At 28.9% G+C, this 23,903-nt stretch overlaps 1 protein-coding gene across 2 annotated transcripts in view; it reads left to right on the top strand.

Annotated features, from left to right (window-relative positions):
• Positions 1-2,335: 2,335 nt before the first annotated feature.
• The window catches only part of SK (small conductance calcium-activated potassium channel), a 56,656-nt gene continuing 35,088 nt past the window's right edge, over positions 2,336-23,903 (top strand). Inside the window, exons 1-2 of one of the 2 annotated variants that reach the window (XM_035087775.1) lie at positions 2,336-2,644; positions 15,361-15,753. In XM_035087775.1, coding sequence (XP_034943666.1) covers positions 15,400-15,753 — 354 coding nt within the window. In that variant the 5' untranslated portion in view covers positions 2,336-2,644; positions 15,361-15,399. Of the gene's footprint in view, positions 2,645-7,393; positions 7,531-15,360; positions 15,754-23,903 lie in introns of those variants that run through there. The other variant, XM_035087774.1, reaches the window with a different exon arrangement.

Raw genomic sequence — 23,903 nt, 5'->3', positions numbered from 1 at the left:
TTTAATAATTATTTTTTTAATAAATTAGTAAATATTAATTATTCTTTTAGTAATTTTTATTAATTTATTTCCAGAGAGTGTACTACTTATTTGTTTAATAATTGACAACATGTCGTAGATAGCAAAAATTAATTAATTATTCAATAAAAAAGTTAAATAAAAGTATTATATCACTATTTTATTATGTATCAAAAAAAAAAAAATGTTTTTAAAAATAAAACGTTTAAAAATATTAATTATAATTATTTTCCAAGTTAAAAAATGACTTGAGCCAACATTAACATTATTTCGAATAGGCGACATTAGAGGCAACAAATAATTAATTATTATTCAATATATGCACTTGTGCTAAGACGTATAATTAATAGTGGGTAGAGGATAGACGGAAGAAAAACCAGGAAATAAAGTAAAAAAATATTGATTTATACTTATCAAATCGATTCAGCTGGCTTTGCTGTCGCCAAAGTGGTCATGGCCCACATGGTCAGACATTTAGACGCTGTCTGTTGAAATACTTGTACAGTCGACGAAAGTTCTTATAATAGTTGCGATAAAATCAATATTCTAGTTTACTTGAACTTGAATAGTTAAGAGAAAAGATGAAAGTTTGCAACACTTTAAACTTTATAATTCTAAGTTTCATTTACTCTATTCCAATTTTGCAGATAATATTATCTCAATAAATAGAAAATAAAATTAGACTGAAAATTTTTATTATCACTAAGGATAATGCACATGACGAAAATGCTTTATTTATATTTTATGGAGTAATTATTTAAATACAGACAAAGATAATTGTATAAAAAATTTTTACAATATTTGCTAAATTATAATTTAGCAACATGCATGCAGGAATATTTTTTCTCCTTAATATGAACTATCATATCGATTTTATTCAAAATTCTGAAGCTCAGTAACTCATTTGAATTTTAATTAGTTGAAAAACTATTAAGTCAATATAATTATAGTTATATACTTGAGCTTTTTGTTAAGCTTTATTGATATTTAAATTCATTTTGGATCGAGTTTTTTAGCTATTGGTAGAGATTCAGTATAACAAAGACTAAAAGCACTTTTTGAACAATAGAAAAACAAAAATTTCAGTTCAACTGTAAATTTAGAGTTGTCGTATTTTTTGGCAGAATTTTTATTACAAACAATTGTTTATTTAATTGTAAATTTGCATATGCATCATTTATTTACAGTAAACTTGTCCAAGTTTACCATTTTGATCTATCGAATCTAACTCGTCGAGAAAGTTCCATCAATTAATTTTCGGACATTGGTGCTTCAGTGATGTTTGTCATCAGTTAAGGTCCTTCCAAACTAATTATTAATTTAAAAGTAATACGTCTTCGTCAATATAAAATTGTAAATTTACTTTTGATTATAATTAATTTGTCATTTTGATTAAATTTGAGGTGACATAACGTTATCTCCCTTGTCCTTTATCAAAAAACTTTGTTTTCTCACTGTCGGAAAAAGTTTTGTCGACTTAAATTATCATTTTCTGGATTGACAAAAACAAATGTTGTCATTATAGAGAAAAATTTCGCAATCATGTTTAAATTCTTTATCAGTAAAATATCTAATAATTTAATAAAAATTTTTGAAATAATTAATTTCATTAAACTTTTTTATAAATAATAAATTCAATATAAAATCTTCTTTCTATTAGAGAACATTTATTTCATCTTCAGAATCTCTAGATTTATCAACCAATTACTGTAGACGTCAAAAAAACTGAAAATCCATTGTAATAATACCAAAAATGACAGATACTGATACAATAGATCTCTCATATTTTTTTGTTATTTAGCAAAGAGTAAAGAAAAAAAAAGACGTATGACAAGTGTTAATTTTTTTTTTTTTATTTAAAAACATTAAAATATTTTTTAAAAAATGCGACTATAAAGAAATAGGGTGAAACAAAGTAAAAAATGAATAAAGACAAAGATACATTTCGAGAAGAAGGATAAAGCGTGGTAGTAGAAGACGGAGTAGGGAGTGATCACTGATAGGGGTGGAAAAAGGGAAACGAAGAAGCAAAATCAAGTCAGAGGCAGCACAGTCCTGTCGGAAGCGTCGCTGAGTGCAGACGCTCGTCATGACTCGTCTCTTTTTCCTCCTATCTCGAAATCTTGTTTTCATTCCCGGTTATAAAACAAATACTAGATCGTGTTTATGATTATAAACAATATGTGAATTTATTTTATTGATTAAAGTTTAAAAAAAAAAAAATAGTTATTTCTTTGGAGAAACAAAAAAATAATGAGAAATAATGAAGTTAAAGTGTTTGAAATAATTAATAAAATTATTGAAATAAATTAATATCATTTTATTCCTTCGATAATGTTTTATCGAGATAATTCGCGATTTATAAAGAAACAAATAATAAGTGTGAGAATGAAAAAAAAATATCTATCGGTAGTTAAATGAAGTGAGTATTGAAATAAAAATGTTGATAAAAAGAAATAACACTAGAGGTATTTACCTCGATTAAAACTCATTTTAATTATTCTTAAAAGTCAGCTAATAGATGGGATTCAGTCACGATGCTGAATTTTAAGAATCGAGTGTTTTGGTCTTTGATGTTGGCATTTTTCTTCAAAAGTGATAGAGCTGTGTATTTATTGTCACAATTGTAAGTTGAGTGATTGATTTGTTTGAAGTGTTAAAGAATGTATTTTTATTTAAGTTCAAAGTGATAATGAAAAATAAAAAGAAAACTTGAATGAAAAAATAATAATAATAATAATAATAAAAACAATGAAATTGCATGTTAAAATTGTATTGTTAGTTTTAGTGGAGAATGTGTGTAAAGTGATTTTAATGAAATATAATCCCATGTTAAATTTATTTTTAAAATAGTGTAAACGTATAAAAGCGAACAATCGGAATTGCCCCATGAGATATATATCTGAGCAGACATATTCATTAAAATCTGAACGACGGACGTGATTTTACTGCTAATACAATCCTCCCTATCTTGTTCAATCTTTTGTGCTTTTTCTCTTACTCCTGTCTTAAAATCTTTAGTTTCCATGCTCATCTCTAACAGTCTTAATATATTTACCAATTTCTTTATTGGGTAGTTCACTGAAATGTTTTAGTAGAGGCAAGTTTATTGTGATGAGAAATGCATTTAATTCTTTAGATTAGAAAATTAATTTTTATCATCGAAATATTTATCAACATTTATTTTTGATTAATTCTTTTTCTGTACCAATTTTGTAAAGTTTTTCCAAGACAAAAATATTTTATTGGAAAATTGTCACATACATTGAACAATTAACAAGTGTTTTTGTTGGATTAATTTAAAAAAAAATTAATTTATTTTTAAATTAATATTTGTTTACAGTTAATTTATACAAATTGGTATGAATTATTTATAAAATTGTTTCATTGTCCAACAAACGTAAATTATTGAATATTCCACTATTTTTTTTTCAATTTTTAAATTACTTTATTTAATAAAAATTATTTAGTATTCTTTAGATTTAAAAAATATTTTTATTTGAAAATAATTGTTTGAGAGTTGGTAGTTAGTTTGTAGAATAGGTATTATAATAAGTGTCAAGGTGTAAATTGGAGCCAAAAAGAGGTGATGATTGTCACCTAAAATGTGCAGAATTAATTTAACATTGCAAAGCTTTGATTAGAAAAAAGGTAGGGTTGACAGAAATTAAAATTTTATATTTATTCTTTGTTTAGTAAATATAAATAGTAGTCCTGACTCGGGTGATAATAGAGAGAAAGAAATTGTAAATTTTACTTTGATACACACTAGTCTGTCATTTTAGTTTAAAAATTTATTCAATTTTGATATTTTTATCATTATTTTTCAATCAAAATTTCTATATAAATAAATAAAATACCACATCGAACTTCGACTTGAAATTAATTATTTAAATAATTGACATGTTTTTGTATTTCGATGAGTAAATATATTTACATGTTTCCTTCTTGCCACGAGACTTTGTACCTGTCATAATTAATTTTTATCTTCAACAATATAATAACACAACAATCGATCTCATTTTGTATCAAAATGATAATTTTTAAAATTATCAATTAACAATCATCTCTGTGAGCCATATCTTTATTTGATCTACACAATGTTGATGTTATTTAAATAATTATTTTATTTCATACAATAAAACAGGAAGATAGAAGTAATTATTTTCTTACTGTTATGTTAATAATATCATGTAAAACAGGACAGTTTTTTATATTTTACTTATTAAAATCATAATATTTGCTATGCTCTCGTGTTAAAATCAGTATTAGAAAATCAAACTCAAATAACATAACACAAAACCAATTCTTTTTTATTGTCAAAGGTAAATTTTTATTCGATAACAAGAATATTTGAATATTCGAAACGAAAAAATTTCAAACAGGAAATTGTCTGCAATTGGGTACAATAAGTATAATAAATGCACAAGAGGAAATCTTTATTTATACATATACATTCGATACACACATAAGAATTATCATAGTAAAAGTTTATTCTCTCGAACAAAACGAAATAGAATTTTCGATGTACTCGAATGTTGTAAAAAAAAAAAAATACATGATCAATTGGAAAACAAAATAGTTTTCAATTGGGGTGCGAATGTAATACTGAACTAAAACTGGGACACAAGACAAAAGGAATAGAAAAGATGGACGATAAAGTAAATGGACATATTGTCAATCCAATAACCAGATTATAAAAAGTATGTAATACCATTAAGAACTTTGGACTACAAATTTATTTATAATTACTTGATATTTTTGTTTAACAGCAGTTTTAAAACAGGACAGTAGATTTGGTCATTTCAATTTTTTATTTATTTAACTACAAAAAAAATGATCAATGATAGTTGTAACATAAGTAATGAAGAAGCTTCTTATTTTCAAAAAATATCGTTCAACGACTGTCGCTCTTTTCTTATCACTCATCCCTTTCATTCTCACTCAAGCACCCACACAATATTGTCACTCAGGTCATCCGGATAAAACCCATCCGTTCTATTCAGAACACTCACACTAGAGCTTCAGGAAAAAATGCCACATTAGATTAAAGTTGGGGTACTTGACTAATTGCATAAATATAATGGAAGATAATTTTTTGAATGTGTTAGAATGACATTTTAAGTATTTTTTTAACTCTTTAAGGTCTCATGTGACATTTCTGTTACTAACAATAATCTTGCAACAATAACAATAATACAAAAATTAATACAACAATAGTAGCAATAATTAATTAACTATTTATTATTATTATTATTATTAATATTGAACAATTTAAATATCTTTAAATTTCGAGAAATATGTGTTTTTTTATGCCTAAACTTATCTCATTATCAAATAATTTATTTCTTTAAGGTTTTGTCTACAAAAATATCTCGAAAAAATATCTTATTCATTAAATTATTAAAAACTACTTAGTTTTTACATATAAATATTTAATTATCTGTTTTTTACATATTTAATGTTGTTAATTAGGAGACTTTCGAGTGTAGATATTAATTCTTCATTGAATAGCAAACAATATATAGAGAAAATTTTTTTTAGTAATGATAAATGAAAAAAAAATGATTTAATTATTTTTAATTATCAAAGTAAAAATATTTTTTTCTAACAGTTTATTTTGAGTTTTCATAAATTAATTTGATTTATTATAAAATTTTGTAATAAAATAATTACTTTCAGTACTCACGTAGTTTCAAGTTCAATCACATATATTTAAATAGTATTAATAATACTTTTTCACTATTTAAAAATTAGTTAAATAAAGATGAATGAAACAGTAGTGTTCAAACCTTGAATCGCAAGAGTTTGTTTCTGAAGAAAAAAAAAAGGAAATTAAAATTTTACTGTTGGATAAAACTAATTATACTTCTACAATCAAAAAGTACAATTGAAATATTTGTACGTACAATAAGCAAAAAATTTCTCTCTATATATTAAAAATAAAAATTTAGTGCGATTTAATAAAATCAATGATTTGTTTGAATAATAGTGATAGATTTAATTTATTGAGATAAAACAGTCTGTTTGAGAATTGTATTAATCTGTGTAGATGCAGAGGTGTTAATTGTATTACAAACAGTTTAAAAACTTCAATTTTTAAAAAGATTCATTTTGAATCATGGGTCTATTTTACCCTACTCTCCCCTAATATAATCAGTACAAAAGTGTGATGTATTCACACAAAGTGAAACTCACTTTACAAATATAAATCCCATACAAAATGAACTACAATTATTATAACAGAGTACATTTATTTTATATCCATTCAGATAAATTCTTTTTCCACCATGACCAACATAAATCACTGTTCAAAAATTTCGTTCATTTAATATTCAGAATTTCAAACATATTTTTATTTTTGACTATATCAAAGCATTTGACTGAACCTAACTATATTAATTACCTGATCACAGTAAATATTCTAAATGAAATAAATTTATTATAATTATATTCATTAATTCATAAATATCATTAATTTAATTTCATGAATTCTATTGAGAAGTTTACATAAACCCATTGAGCTTTACAATATTTTTAATAAAATAATAAAATCATGTAGAAAGAAAAAATATATAAATAAATACTTTTATCTTATTTTATAATAATAAATTTAATGGCTGCATGTTTTAAAGAAATAATCTAAACATAAAACATTGATTTGATCAGAGAAAAATAAAATATAAATATCGATTTTGATTTCAAGGGGTGGCAAGTATCCCAACTTAGCCCTCGAATACCTTGAAATCAATTATAACGCAATAACTTGTTAATCATTTCAGAGATGATTTGAACAAAATTTTAATAATGGGAGTAAGAGAATTAAGCAGTTAGAGTGCAAAGGGAGTAAGTTGGCAATTCAAATGGATAGGTATCTATTAAAGTGAAACAATGAAAGCAACCGACAGTGTTATGGACATATAGAGTAATAGAAATAATAGGATTGTAGCAATTGAAAGCAGAAAGAGAGAGAGAGAGAGAGGGAGGGAGAGAGGAAGAGAGTTGAGTGACAGTTTAGTTCCCTCAGTGAGAGAATTCTCAAATGGCATTCTAAGTAACTAATAGCTAACAAATTGTGATTACAAACTTGTTCTGTACTTGAACACAATACAAAACAACCGATAAATCATGTATTTCTGTTACTTATGTCATGATCGGAAGTGCATGTAATAAATTATCTTTATAAACTCACAAACATAATTAATTGATTAAAGTCAAATGATTGATATGAAATAAAATGAATTTAAAAAAAGATATAAAGAATGATAAAAATAAAATAATTCGTTTATTTTAATTACTTAGATTACTTAATATTACATTGTAAAATAAAAATGCATTATTCAATGTGTTCGGTTAAAATAAATGTTATAAAAAACTTAACAGACAGTGATGAACACAGTGTTCTTTATTATTATAATAAACAATTAATATTTATGAAAAATGGCAACGCAGCCCCTAATTCAACCGATTACACATGAAACTGGTTCAATCGATCCAGATGCTACGCCAAAGGTAATTTTTTTCTTATTTTAAATTATTCACAGACGATCTGACTTAATATATATCTATATATTTTAATTATTATTATTATTATTTTTAATAAGGAAAAAAATTTAGATCCATTGATAAAATTCTGTTTGTTTCAATTCCATTTTAAGTTAGATATTGTTCTGATTGTGAGTTAAGAAAAAAGGGTAGTTATGTCACTACAGAAGGATTTTAATAAAATTCAAATATTTTATTCATAATCATTAAGTGAAATCGTTCCTCAAATTTAAACATTTTAGGGTACATCAATGTGGAGGAAATAAAATTTAAAAAATAATTTTTTTAATTTAAATATTTATGGGGATAATTTGATTCAATAGCGAAACTACTTTATCATCTGAGATGATTGGTTCCAGAACATTGCATCTTACTTGGATTTGATACTAATCAAATTATTCTATTATTACATTTGTCTCATGGTGTAGTTGAGTGATTTGCTATACACAAATTATACCATCTGGTATCCATTTTAAATCCCTTTTGAAGTGTGTTAAGATCTATAGTTTGTTTATGCAAATTCAGCATTAAGCACACTTCAAGGTGTGTTATTTCACAACTCCGATTTGTAGTGTATATCGTTGACTATTGTAAACTTGAGACCATTTGGCTCAATAAGTGATGCTTATTTGGAATAATTACCAGTAAGTGACTTTAATGAACATGGTAAACTTCCAGATGAGATAAAATATTATTTATACTCGACTATCCTAGATAACTTGATATAATCCATTTTTACTACTCTTCTTGCTTTTGCCCATTATATAACTATTTGTCTTAAAGCTTTCATTTGTACACCTCCTTGTTATGGAACTTGATATCCTTGATCCTTTCAGATGAGAATTATAATAACTTTCTCGAAACTTGCTCGAATAAAAGTCAGATTATCTGACTGAAGCAATAGACTCTGGCAAACAACTTACTAACAAATATTGTAGCTCTAAGCAGCAATAGTTTCTCATCCTTCCCCTTTGCTAGTCTTCTGAAGCTTCATCTTGGTCAGAATTTTTATTATTTGTTCATTCCATAGATAAAAATCTAAAGAGTTTTATCGAGTGGTTGTTCCAATAAATGGATCAACAATACAATATTTTTAGTGACCCTAAGCTCTATCCCACTAGGGAGTGTCCTACGTCAATGAATTAGAAAGATAGTTCACCCCAATCTTAAGGACCTTACAGAGTTAAGGATTTGTTGTCTAGTGTTGTTGGTCAGCAACAGGACAATTCATACTGTCAATAAAATACATTTTATATTTATACGTTGAGATAAGAAAAAAACAAGACATAATTTATTCTATAATTTCAAAGAAAAAAGGTTTCACAATAGCTAACACTACAAATAACTCTAGACCAACCGAGCATTTGTCATCTGTGCTCGATGCTAGTGGAAATAATCGAACCGACGAAATGAAGAAAAAGCTGCTCGACGAAACTTAAATTACTTTTTAGTTCGAGTAGGTACGTGAAAGACAAATGAAGAGAAAAAAACGATCAAGAAGAAATAAAATAAAAAAAAAAAATATGAAATATTAACTTGGTAAGCTTTAATAATTCTTGTTAAAAAATTGTTCTTTTCATTTTACGAATTAATAATGGCTCCAGTGGATATAATCAAAATTTAAATTTCGTGATTGAAATAACCGCAATGCTTAACGAAGCTTTTTGCAGCATAAATCACACTAGTAACGTCATTTTTTTGTGCAATTTATTCATAAGAAAATACAAAAAGTGTAATTGTGAATTATAGAAATAATATATATTATTAATTTAAATGTTTCAATTGAATTAAATCACTAGATAATGATGGTGATTATCACCAAAATACATAACAAAAAAAATGCAATAAAAATGAGAGAAATTAATAAAATATTGATAATCAATTCTTAAAGAATAAATATTAAAATTATTTGAATTTGTTTTTTGACATTGATTTAATAATGTTGGCAATAGAAATATATTTATATATCTAGGCTATTTGGTAAATATGTCAAACTCTCTCTACTATGAGAACAATTTGAAATAACAGATTGAGTCAGAAACTCGTGTGCATATTAGTTTATAATTCTAAATATTGACAGCACGATAAGCTGTTGTCGTAAATATTCACAACAATTTATGAACAGAATAATGAATTATGTAGAATCTTTTATTTTATTATTTAAATAACACTGTAATATAATGGAGATTACAAAAAATGTGTTATTACGAAAATTAAATTGGAAAAAGTGAAGTAGAATTAAATTATAAAGCCAAATTAATCTCATCTCGGTTATCAATCACTGCTATTAAATCAGAATAATTCAGTGTCCGTGTGAAAAGAGAATAAAAGTAACACTCACATAAACGGGATAAATGTGTAAAAATTATCTGGTGTAAAAAGTTTGATTTATTTTACAAGTGTTAATTTTGAAGTGGCATTAATTAAATTATCAATATTGTTTAGTAATGAAAATAAAAGTGATTATTGAGAAGGAGTAAATTTTTACTCCATAAGGGTGTAAAAATGATTTGAAATACAAATTTGTTTCGTTTTAATTTTTCGTTAAAAATAATATTGAGTAAAAATAGCCCTTGAAATTGGGAAATTTAAAACGGGGTAATATTATACAAGGTGGGGTAAAAATTATTTTTTTTAATTAAGATATTAATTTTTTTTTTTAAATATTGATTACTAATCATTTAAAAAATCTCATTGACAATAGTCATTCAAATTTAAAATGTGTAAAAATTACTGAAACATTTACCCACTCGCTAAAAATAAAATAGTGTAAATTATTACACTAATTCCACAATAATATTTACCGATTTATTTTTAGAAAGTTAAAATTAATTACATACTTCATTTCGCGAGAAATAAATTTTCCCTTTTCAACTCAGTAATTTTTACCCTTTTTTTTTCTTCTTTTTATTTGATAATTAATTGTAGCAACATACTCACAATATTTTCTAAAGAGTTCAAAAATTAAATAACACTTACAAGAGCTTTAAAATCTAGTTCTTTCATAAATAATATTGTGACACAACACAATTTTTTTATGATTGACTATAAGTCTTGTAATAGGATTTTTCCACGAAACTTTAAGATTTACAAAGATCAGGAAACGATTCTCATGCCAAGCCCGTAAACATAAAATTTCTAACATCCATAAAAAAAATACTATACAAACAAAGATAAAAAGAAAAATAGAAAATACAGTAAAAGATTGCATTGCCACTATTCCTTACAGTGTGCAATATCATAGTCTTCAAAGTTGACCTGAATCTCTTGGAGCACAATTGTTGTAATGTCACGTGATTGTCAAAAAAAAAAGAGCACAAAAGAGAAAAACAAGTGGAAACTTTATAACCCTGATAAAAAAAAATTTTATTCCTTTCAAAAACATTGCTAAACTGATCATCTTTCGTAAATATTTATCCTTAGAAAAAAAAAACAGCATGAATAATTAAATAATTAAAAATATCGAGTTAGAATGAAAGAATTTTTGTGGTAGAAGAAAAATGGAATTAAAAATTAAAAATGAGAAAAAACAAAATAATGAATAGAATTAAATGAAATAAAATTTGTTGAGCCGGAATGGAAGAATTAAAAAGAAGATGAATATATAACAAGATACTACTAGGGAATACTTCCAAGAGGTGACACAAGCGCGGTAATTACAAATACCAAAGCAATGAGAGTCTTTAATCAAGGGGATACCCCATAGGGCAGTAAAAGAACACACAAACAAGACAAATTGAACTGTCTCACTTTTCCACGATACATATTTATATTTAGACTATCATATCCTACATTTTTAATCATACTTTTTTCATTTTCAACATAACACTAGCTATGGCTATGTTTATTTTGTTTTTTATTTAGAGTTTTTTTTTTTGGTTGAATATGACAATTATCTGCAGCTGCCAACTGGAAGATATCTAAGCAGGAAAATCTTCCAAAGGGTAATACTAGAATTTACAAATGAATTCACTTAGTCATTGCACCCCATTTAGCAATAAACTCAAGTCTCTTCGATTCAACACCTTCATAATAATACTGATAGATATTTATGATGGGTCTGAATGTGAACAATATTTTAATAGGTGTTGTTATTGCAGAATAAGTCTCACATAAGTCTTTGTATTCATTAAGAAACTCAATAATGGACACTGATAAAAGATGACGAAAATCAATAAGTTCATGATGCTATCGATTTCTTGAATTTTGAATAAAGAGGATGAAGCACACAAAGCCTGACTAACTAACTAGTCAGAGTAGAAATTTATCAGGGCGAACTGAGAGCCATGTCAAAAATGCTTGGTTTTGGAAGACCTTTATCAGCTCTGAAACATGAGATTTTGATCTAAATGAAATACCTAGATTGGTCAACATGTCGACCGGAATAAGAGCCAAGTTCTGCCTCTTTGATTCTCAAATGATCAGGGTCTTATATTTACTACAGAGCTACACAAATATAACTTGACTTGGCAGTTGGAAGAGACCCATTTTAACTAGAACCCTAGAACTAGACGCCCAATTCGGGCTCGAAAGTTCCAAAAATAGACCCATTTGACTCTCAAAGGATCAGGATCTTAGACTTCACATAGAGCTAAACAAATTTTCTTTTTTGGATCTTTGAAAGCTTCTATTGTTCTTAGGGCCTGTCTTTGTTAAAGTAAAAAATTTAATCTATTTTTAATGACTAATTAAACATAATTTTCAAAATCTTATTAGGAGCACATCAAGGACCCAACTCTGCTATCCTAACAAAATTTGATGCACTCCTGATAGTTAAATAAACAAACCCTTAATGCGGCCAGTCACGGGTCCCATGCAATATACCTGGCCTAAAGACTCGGTGCAGGTCCAAAGACAGTTGACCAACCAATACCTACTTAGTAGGTCAACCCATATACCAGCAACATTTAAATATGAGGTCAAGAGTCATCATTTACTCATTATCCTTTTAAATGTGTACCTGACCAAAGTCTAATGCTAATTTCCTACCATCATGATCACCATCATTTGCCCAGGTAAAGCTCCTCAAACTTATCGTCACTGCAAGAGTAATATAAGTAAGACAGACATTAGGCCCACTTTACAATCTTGCATAAGTCTTGCCTACTTCAGCTCCCTATGGGCCAGAATTTACCAGGCTTTGTTGTATGACAGAAGTTGGTAAACTCTCCTCTAGGGAGCCAGAACAGCCCCTTAGTTTCCATAAGAGCAAGTGAGAGAGGCTCTGAGTCTCTGTTAGAAACTTGCAATAGTTCTTCTGTCTCTAAAAGAGATCTGTTCTACCTACACGCTTCTCATCTTCCCATAAACCTCCATGAAATAATTTATACAATCCAAAGCTTCTTACCATTTTATCATAATTTAAATTCACAATCCAACTGGATATGTTCTAATATTTTTCTGCTCAAAAACATTAGAAGGGTTCGTCAGAGCTCAAGCTTTGAAATCACCAACTTTACTTTCAAATAATCAAATAACTTAATCGCAATTAAAATGTAATTTTATATTTCTCTGTAATGTTCTCTTAAAACAATTATTTTCCACATCTCTATGATCATTGATTTTAATTCAGACATTCTGCGCATCTAATTCCATTAAAACCGAGTTCAAATATACAAGTAAAAAGACATACGAGTTTTAAATGTAAAATCTGCAATATTACTATCAAGAGAGAGTTTGAAATTTCGTTTACTAGATGATTAAATCGATCCTCGTAGGATAGAAACAGAATTCAATTGAAAAGTTGACCATAATAAGGAGAATAAAATTTTAAACCCACTAAAATTGTTCTAGAATAAATTTAAAATTGATAATTAATAAAAAAAAAAGAAATTTAATTATCAATTCCACTTGATTAATTGAATAATATCCATTTAATCAGAATTATTTCATTTAGAAACAGTCATCATTGCATAATCAAACCTATCAAGCTTCTCATCAATGCCTAGTTAATTAAAACACGTCACTACATAACTCATGATTAACGAGTCTTTTTTAAACTTCTCATGTCCTTTGACTTATTCGATTTTAATTGAAATTAATGTACTTCTCATATTTCTCATGTTTCCTCAATCTCGAAATATTTTATCACCACTTTCTCATTATCAGCTTGACTATAATTCTTATTAATCACTTTTTAAACTATAATCAATCAAGTGCATGACTATAAATTGAATAATTAATGAAAATTATAAATCATTTATGATATAATAGAATCATTGTTTTTATCATTTTGATTTCCATCACATTTAATACTCTGGTCAGATTTCAATATTGATTTTAATTAATTCAAGATGAAGTCTGTCATTGATAGGAAATCAAGACAAGCTTGCTTTTAGATAACTCATCATTCTGAGATGCTTTTTTGATTATTTTTCACCTGGTCCAGGTCCAGGTTCATTAATAAGCACAGTAGATCCAATCAAAGTTTGATCACCAAACCTAGCATATCTTTAGTGATAGACTTGATCAAATGCATGCATATATAGCACAAATTACTCCAACTTTAAATAAAATAAATTACTACTATAATATTTCAATATAATTGGGTAGATTCTTAATCTTGATTCAACATTTATCAAAATAGATTTCAATTTTATTTGGCTTGAATAAAATCAATTTTCAGTGGAATAAACTCATAATAAACTGACTGTAAGAAAGTATAAATTTTATTTTCCTCGAAATCAATTTAACAATTCAGATGTAATTTTCTTTATGATAATGAAATGAAAAACAATGAAAGAATTTTCTGTCGTCATCTTAAACAAACATTCATTTATTCTTTGAAATGATTATTTTTCTCTTACTCTTATCTCCAACGTCTTCCTCATCTACATGACAATTGATACCATTATCAAGTAGACACGATTGAACTTGCAGTGAGATGGATAATAGATATGTACCTGACTGAAATTTGACTCGTAAATCTTGAAAAGTCTGCACTTTATTGCTCTGTGGAAGTTGATGAAGCTCTATAGCCATATCTAGATCAAAGGATGTCTCTGTTTCTAGCATCAAAAATCAATCATCTATCAAGTCTATCACATTTATCAAGTTTTTTTGAATTTCAATAGTCAATTCCAACATCAATCAAAATCTCACTTTTTATCTTTTACGTTAAATCTTTTTTGATAGACAGAAGATATTTATAATTTCTGTATTCAAATGGTTTTACAGATTTTCTGCACAAAAAGCTAATGTGTCTGGTTGTGGCTTTGATATCTCCCAATCACTCTTTTGAAAAAATCTTTCTATTGAATATAATTTTTGTATTTCGTGAGACTGTTCAATTTGTCACTTTTTTTTATCATTAATTGTTCATACTTAGAATAAAATAGTTTGCTGAGTTGTGAAATGTTGGTTTGTGTTTGCATAAAATTAAAGTTTTGATGGATGTTATAGAATATATGTTACACTTTTGATTGAAAAATCATTCCATTGTTGGAACAAAAACTGTAAGATCTATTAGTTTTATAAGAAATACTTCTAGAATAAAAATAGACAAATGAATTGTTTTATCATACTACAACATTGAATTATTAATTGATCAATGAAACAAGTTCATGCATCATCATCTGGACTACTTTGACTTGAAATAAGCTGTTTTTTGCTGATAGATTGCCACTTGGTAGCCGATTAACTCTTTGGTGAAGCTTAAACTGGTCAAATTTAAGTGTAATTTTATTCAGTAAACATTGATTAAAAAAAAAGAAGTCACTTGAACTCTGAAAGTAAAATTGATCAAAAGAAGAACATTCAACTGATGGTCTGAAGTAATAAGAGTATTTCTAATTACAGCTGCGGAAGCCAGTATCGACACTTTCGATTCCTGGGGCGATGAGAAGTAGCAGCGGGGCTGGGGGTGTACCAGGTAGTGGAGGAAGTGGTTGTGGTGGTGGTGTACTAGGAAGTGCCGATGATGCTGGTATTGCTTTGGTTGGAGTGCACTCTGAGTATCCTCGCTACATGGACGAGCGTGGTCTCAGTGGTGGACCAATCAAAGGTGCACCTTCAGGCAGTATTGGCCCCGCATCGAAACATAAACCAAATGTTGGCTATCGCCTTGGTCGGCGGAAGGCCTTGTTTGAAAAAAGAAAACGAATTAGCGATTATGCTCTTGTTATGGGTATGTTTGGAATCATTGTTATGGTCATTGAGAACGAACTGTCCAGCGCTGGAGTTTATACAAAGGTAAGTGAACAATTGATTTATGCTATTAGATTGATTTACCAAGTAATATCTACTTGGTAAATTAACCCAAGGATCAATAACATTTAAATCAACCTAAATTGCTTAGCTCTGCCTTAGAAAGAAAATTTTCTTCATATCCACAAGTATACCATTCTAAATCTCCATTATTAGCTTTTTTTCCATCACTTTCTAACATCAAAGGAATTATTTCAATCTCAAGCTTTATAGCTGGACTTTGCTTCTGACAATGACAATTAAATTATCAAATTGTTTATTAAATTATAATTATAAATTTATATTATATCATTGATTATGAATGTAGGGGATTATTGCTATTGAATTATTTATATATTGAATGACATCACTGGAACAGTCAGGAATGTCAATCATCAAATTGTGTTCTAAATTCAAAGCTTCTATAAATTTTAATAATTACTTTTCGAACAACCAAATAATTAATACTTATATGAAAAAAAAAATATTTGACTCTATAATTACTTAAAGAAGAAAGAAGAAGAAAATTGTATTATTTTCTATATACAGATAATAGAGGTGCTCTCTCTTAATTGTAGCAAAACTTACAGAATTCTATTAGAACATCCAAAGTGTTGGCACAAGTGTGGTGCAGTTTGAAAAAGAATTTGTTCTATGAACTTCCTCAAGCCTTTCCTACCAATTGATGGGTGTTGAGTAAATACATATGTATAAATGTGTTCAATGTTGGATGTTATAATCAAACTACTAAATTTAACATACCTTACATTGGATAAATTAATTATAGACATATTCTATGCCACTTCAGAGGTAAAATGTACTTCACTGTGAACAACGCTAGACTGCTCCAAACTTGTCAATTAGTTTGCTTTCTTTGATACCTTTTTTGTGCACAACATTTTGATGTAACTTTGCTAAATATTTATTCATTATGAAGTCATCGAATTCTAAACCCTTATCGTTCGCTATTTTCTGCAATGTTACAATGGATTGTGAATAAAAATATTTTAGATTGAAAATTTCCTGCTGTTCAATGATATTTTTTGACCAATTGAGCAAATATCGAGGAAGTTTCAGCATGTAGTTGAAGTATTTTGTACCATTCACCAGATTTTTTTTTCTCATTAAAGGAATTGAATTTCTTTTAACATAATAATAATCATAGTTTACAATAGCATAGATTTAATCTGGTTAATATTTTTTCTAGTATATTATTATTTTTCACAATAGATGTATATTAAATGAAGCTGCTTTGTAAAATTTTTCCTGATTGAACGTTTGTATTGACACTCCAAGTTCTGTTGATTTTATAGGGACGAAAAGATAGTTTCCTATTACCATAATAGTTGTTCAAGGCCGTGACGGATTTTAACCATTGATGAATGCAAGTAGATGAGAAGCAGATGCTTAGGAAAGTGCCAGGAGAAGTTGAGTCCAGTTGACCAACTTCTGCCTCTTTGACTCCCAAATGATCAGGGTCTTATATTTACTACAGAGCTACACAAATATTACTTGACTTGGCTGTTGAAAGAGACCCTTTTTAACTAGAACCCTAGAACTAGACGCCCAATTCGGGCCCAATAAGTTCCAAAAATAGGCCCATTTGACTCTCAAAAGATCAGGATCTTAGACTTAACATAGAGCTAAACAAATTTCCTTTTTTGGAATCTTCAAAAGCTTCTATTATTCTTAGGGCCTGTCTTTGTTAAAGTAAAAAATTTAATCTATTTTTAATGACTAATTAAACATAATTGTCAAAATCTTATTAGGAGCACATCAAGGACCCAACTCTGCTACCCTAACAAAATTTGATGCACTCCTGATAGTTAAATAAACAAACCCTTAATGCGGCCAGTCACGGGCCCCATGCAGTATACCTGGCCTAAAGACTCGGTGCAGGTCCAAAGACAGTTGACCAACCTACTTAGTAGGTCAACCCAAGTACCAGCAACATTTAAATATGTGGTCAAGAGTCATCATTTGCTCATCATCCTTTTAAATGTGTACCTGACCAAAGTCTAATGTTGATTTCCTACGATCATGATTACCATCATTTGCCCAGGGAAAGTTTCTTAAACTTATAGTCCCTGCAAGAGTTAGTAAGACAGACATTAGGCCCATTGATGAATGCAAGTAGATGAGAAGCAGCTGCTTAGGAAAGTGTCGGGAGAAGTTAAGTACAGTTGACTAACTTCTGCCTCATTGACTCCCAAATGATCAGGGTCTTATATTTACTACAGAGCTACACAAATATAACTTGACTTGGCAGTTGGAAGAGACCCATTTTGACTAGAACCCTAGAACTAGACGCCCAATTCGGGCCCAAAAGTTCCAAAAATAGGCCCATTTGACTCTCAAAAGATCAGGATCTTAGACTTCACATAGAGCTAAACAAATTTTCTTTTTTGGAATCTTCAAAAGCTTCTATTGTTCTTAGGGCCTGTCTTTGTTAAAGTAAAAAATTTAATCTATTTTTAATGACTAATTAAACATAATTTTCAAAATCTTATTAGGAGCACATCAAGGACCCAACTCTGCTACCCTAACAAAATTTGATGCACTCCTGATAGTTAAATAAACAAACCCTTAATGCGGCCAGTCACGGGCCCCATGCAGTATACCTGGCCTAAAGACTCGGTGCAGGTCTAAAGACAGTTGACCAACCTACTTAGTAGGTCAACCCAAGTACCAGCAACATTTAAATATGTGGTCAAGAGTCATCATTTACTCATCATCCTTTTAAATGTGTACCTGACCAAAGTCTAATGCTAATTTCCTACGATCATGATCACCATCATTTGCCCAGGTAGAGTTCCTCAAACTTATAGCCATATTGCAACAAGTCATACCTAAACACAGGTCTCTTTTACTTTAGCTCCCTGAGAGGAGAGTCAGAGTTTGCCTGGCTGAAATGTATAGGATACTCTTCTTCCAGATTTATTATTCCAATCATGCTTCACAACTGGACCATCATCGACATACCAACCAGTGCTGGTCTATTTATTAGCAATGACTGAGTAATAATATCAGGCCCAAAAGTATCCTATACTACCAAGTCAATAGCAATTTAAATTGCTTAGCTTTGCATTAAAAAGAAAATTCTTTTCATATTTACTTTATTAGGACATCAGTCATTTTTTTTTTAGTTGGTCATCATTAAATAATATCATCACATTTATCCAAGAAATTCTTTCAAAAAACATTCTTCATGCTATTAATTTAACAATAAATAATTTATTGACTCTTTACGTATTTCCTATTTACTTACCACTAGAAAACCAAACATCTCCAATAAGTATCTCACTATTGGCTATTTAATTACCAACCATTAATTAGTGGATTACTGGCGTTGTTTTTAGATCTGACCTTCTCCAGTGAAGAACTACAAGCTGATAATATTTTTTGCTTGTTAACTGTTTTATTATCTTCTTAAAAAGACTTTATTCAGAGGTCATTCATTCTCTAGGAAAAGTTCATTTTAAAATATCTACTTCTTAACATTATCTAATAAAAAAAGCTTCTATTAATTATCGTTAAATTACCAGAACATGACAAATTGCATGAAAATCTATCATTTTTCTATTCACACTGAATAATTGTCAGAAAATTAGGTGTAAATGATCACGAATAAATGAACTATAACACTGGATAATGGACTGCTTTCACATAGCTATAGAACAGTCGATTCAAATTCGTTGCCTCATACATGTAAACCAGCGTATCATAGAACGTGGCCCGCATTTACCTAAAACCATGCCAGTAAACATAAGTAATATCTATTGTCTCTTGTCTACATAGTCTATTAAATTAAACCTCCATTTAATTCTACCTTTATTTTTTTTATTTAAATTGTTGGACCTCATTTTATCTGTACATTCAATTGAATTCTTTTATCAAACTTCGAGTCAGATTATTCATATAAAAAACTCACATTTCATAAAGCAAAAAATAATTATAACAATAAAAAAAAACAATTTCTGTTTATTTAAACTTGATAATTGATCAGCAAAATAAATTGCTTTGTCAATATTTAAAATATAACAACTGCTTATATGATAGTTGTATTGTTTGAAGTGATAAAATTTAACAAATCAATTGATAAAAAAAAAATCTAAGAAACTTTTCAACTAAACTAACTTTAAATCTAATATACTCTAACGTATATTTTGCATTCCTATAAACGTTGATTGCATGATTCATTTATGAGCAATCGTGGTAAAAAAAATTGTTACCATATATTGAAGAAACTGAGATAAAGTGAAATGTTGAGGTACAGAAAAACACCAAAAAATTCTTTATCAGGAATAAAGTAGGTCAATCTTTTCCTATCAATGTATTTTTTTTTTTTTTACTAAAAAACATTTTTAGTATCTATCAACAACTATTACATTTCACTTTTTCATTACATTTGTCTTTTTTAATGTTTATCCATGATAAATATTTTCATTAAAATTAATTACCCCTCATAATAAATAAAAATATATATATATATCTCAATTTGTTCTAGATAATAAAGTATTGTTTTTTATCTCAGACGTGCTCTATCTTTTCATTTTATCGTAGTTTCCCTCATGTGTGTTCATTTAAGTGTGGAATGTTGGAGTAAAATCAAACAATTCTACTTGTGGATTGCTGAGTACAAAAGTCATTCTATGAAAGTATTCTTTAAAATACTGGAAATAGTATTTTCTGATAAATTCTGTGGAATGAGTCTAAAATAGTTCTCAAGTTCGAGTTAGGATCAAAACTGACCTGATACTGTAGCTTATAGGCTAGTCTAGCTTTTCTGGGTCCAATGGTGAGCCAGAAGCAAGCTAGCTTAGCTATTCTTCATTCAATCTCAGACCAAGAATGGGCCAGTCTTGTTTCTTGCTAGCTTTGAAGGCACATCAACAAGTCTAAAAGAACATCAAGGTGATCAAACCCTGGTATTGGTGTTGCTAGCTAGGTTCAAGTTTAATAATTAGTAATTAAATAAATAGAAAATTGAGAGATTGGTACTCTTCTCAAGCAGGAATTATCTATAATAAGCAGTGATATATTGTTGGCTCAAGGAGATGGAACATACACGGTATAAAATAAAGCTTCATAGTAAATTCTTCAATATATAACATGTGAGGGTGTATTATAAGGACTAAAACTGAAGAGCCAGCACATGCGTGCTACGTATTGTCGAGCTCAATATTATATGACCTGACATAAACACCCATATAATATTGGCTAACCGAAAGAAGTAATGTAAAAGATTATTATACCGTTATTTTATCATACTCATTGTTATTCATTGAAATGGTAATTTTTTTTTTGGTAATAACTATGTTATTTAAAACAACATCAAAGAATCAGAAATCATTTAAGCATTTAAACTTTGGAATAATGATCAAACTCAGCTAAAACTTTTGCTGGAGATATTTGCAAAGTACTTTGCACGATTTCTTATTGATGAAAATATTTAGAGTCATATATCAAGTGTTAAGACCTTCATAGAAATGTATACATCCCTTTATTTAATATTTTAAAATTTAATAATTCAATTTAGACAAATACCTTAGTAAAATGATCTCATGAAACTTCATCACTTTTAATAATACAGCTTAGGAATGTAATGAGACTTTGGGGTAAAGTAAGGGAAACAGTGACATCCTAGTGTTTCAACCCATAAATATTGACTTAATTTTCTTCCAGAATAAATTCCATAAGCATCGTAATTGTAAGACATTGTTAATTATTTTCATTTATTTATTTATTTCCTGAAAAAAAAATTACCTCACTATGAAAAGCAATTCCATAAAAATTCTAAATGTTAAGGAATGTCTTTACAAATGAAATTTTAATTAAATTCATGTTTCTTTTGGCTTAACACATTGCATCACGAGTTGATCTCTGCAATTCAAGTGTCTAAAAGTAAGCAACTGGATCACTTAATCAACAGGCTTAAATTGGATGTTTTGTAATACCTATAGTTAGATTATGGACTTGAATGTTCAATGGATCATCTATTCCACAAGGAACACTTGTTTCCACGGTCAGTGCGCACTTTAGCAACACTGAAGTACACTCATGAGAGTACCCTCTACTTCTAAATAAAGGCGGTCAAGAACTTTCTTCACGAACGTGTACTCTCTTCTGTTCACTTGTAAAATTACTCTTCAAATTCTGCAGGCATTGGTAGCTTGTTGTCATCAATCTCCTTTTTTGATGATCTCATTTTTTTATATTATAAATTGTTTCATAGATATTTTAGTTGTTGGCTGGAGACTGAAAATAGAAAGCAAACTAGGATGATGGGATTTATTTGGAGATTAAGGAATAAACTATGACTTATCAGCTTGTAGGGTAGAATTTTAGTAACAAGCATGGTCATTAAGCTAACATATCATGTTGAATATTGTTATATTAAATCGAATATTCATGCTAAAATCGATATTTTGAAAGTTCAGGCAACATGAGAAGTTACTTAATTGGCTATATTTTTAATCATAATCTGATTGATCATTAGATTCATCAGCTAACTTCAGGTAACTCAAAATATCTATTCTAAAATCGATGCCCAATAGTAATGAATATATTAAACATCATCAATTAATAATTAATAATTGAAATTACCTCGATTTTTCAAATTTTTAAAAAACCTTTTTGAAAAAAAAACATCTAAAATAATGGAATTTTCTTTTTTTTTAAGTCGTTCAGAAAAGTTAGTTGCATTCATCTTTTAGAATTTTAACTTTTCCTTTTTGTTTCAACTAGAAAAGCTGAGCAAGAAAGTTTGCGAGAAACTATTGTCGTAGTAGAGCTGTTGAAAATTCTTACCACAATGAAGTGAACGATTGAGTAGAGAACATTGTCTAGTCAACATATGCCTTCTCATGAACATTTATTCCATTTTGTGTAATTCATGAGTTGATGCATGGGAAAAAATTCTAGTTATTTTGAATGTGAGAATTCAAATGTGTATTAATAGCACGTAGAAATCAATGGTAGGAAGTGATGTGAGTTTGTATGCTCAATTGGAGCTAAAGTATTTTTGTCATGCATTAGGTACTACACTTGAAGGAAATATTACCTGCTTTTAGGGTGAAGGTTGCTTCAAACTATGATAGTTTCCTATTACCATAATAGTTGTTCAAGACCGTGACGGATTTTAACCATTGATGAATGCAAGTAGATGAGAAGCAGCTGCTTAGGAAAGTGCCGGGAGAAGTTGAGTCCAGTTGACCAACTTCTGCCTCTTTGATTCTCAAATGATCAGGGTCTTATATTTACTACAGAGCTACACAAATATAACTTGACTTGGCAGTTGGAAGAGACCCATTTTAACTAGAACCCTAGAACTAAACGCCCAATTCGGGCTCGAAAGTTCCAAAAATAGGCCCATTTGACTCTCAAAAGATCAGGATCTTAGACTTCACATAGAGCTAAACAAATTTCCTTTTTTGGAATCTTCAAAAGCTTCTATTGTTCTCAGAGCCTGTCTTTGTTAAAGTAAAAAATTTAATCTATTTTTAATAACTAATTTAACATAATTTTCAAAATCTTATTAGGAGCACATCATGGACCCAACTCTGCTATCCTAACAAAATTTGATGCACTCCTGATAGTTAAATAAACAAACCCTTAATGCGGCCAGTCACGGGCCCCATGCAGTATACCTGGCCTAAAGACTCGGTGCAGGTCTAAAGACAGCTGACCAACCTACTTAGTAGGTCAACCCAAGTACCAGTAACATTTAAATATGTGGTCAAGAGTCATCATTTACTCATCATCCTTTTAAATGTGTACCTGACCAAAGTCTAATGCTAATTTCCTACGATCATGATCACCATCATTTGCCCAGGGAAAGTTTCTTAAACTTATAGTCCCTGCAAGAATTAGTAAGACAGACATTAGGCCCATTGATGAATGCAAGTAGATGAGAAGCAGCTGCTTAGGAAAGTGCCGGGAGAAGTTAGTCCAGTTGACTAACTTCTGCCTCATTGACTCCCAAATGATCAGGGTCTTATATTTACTACAGAGCTACACAAATATAACTTGACTTAGCTGTTGAAAGGGACCCATTTTGACTAGAACCCTAGAACTAGACGCCCAATTCGGGCCCAAAAGTTCCAAAAATAGGCCCATTTGACTCTCAAAAGATCAGGATCTTAGACTTCACATAG

The sequence above is a fragment of the Chelonus insularis genome, unplaced genomic scaffold, assembly GCF_013357705.1.
Source record: "Chelonus insularis isolate UGA/USDA-ARS -01 unplaced genomic scaffold, ASM1335770v1 contig_41_pilon, whole genome shotgun sequence".
In the NCBI taxonomy this organism is placed as follows: Eukaryota; Metazoa; Arthropoda; class Insecta; order Hymenoptera; family Braconidae; genus Chelonus; species Chelonus insularis.
Note: the sequence above shows the minus strand (reverse complement) of the source record. Positions and strands in the feature narration are given on the sequence as shown.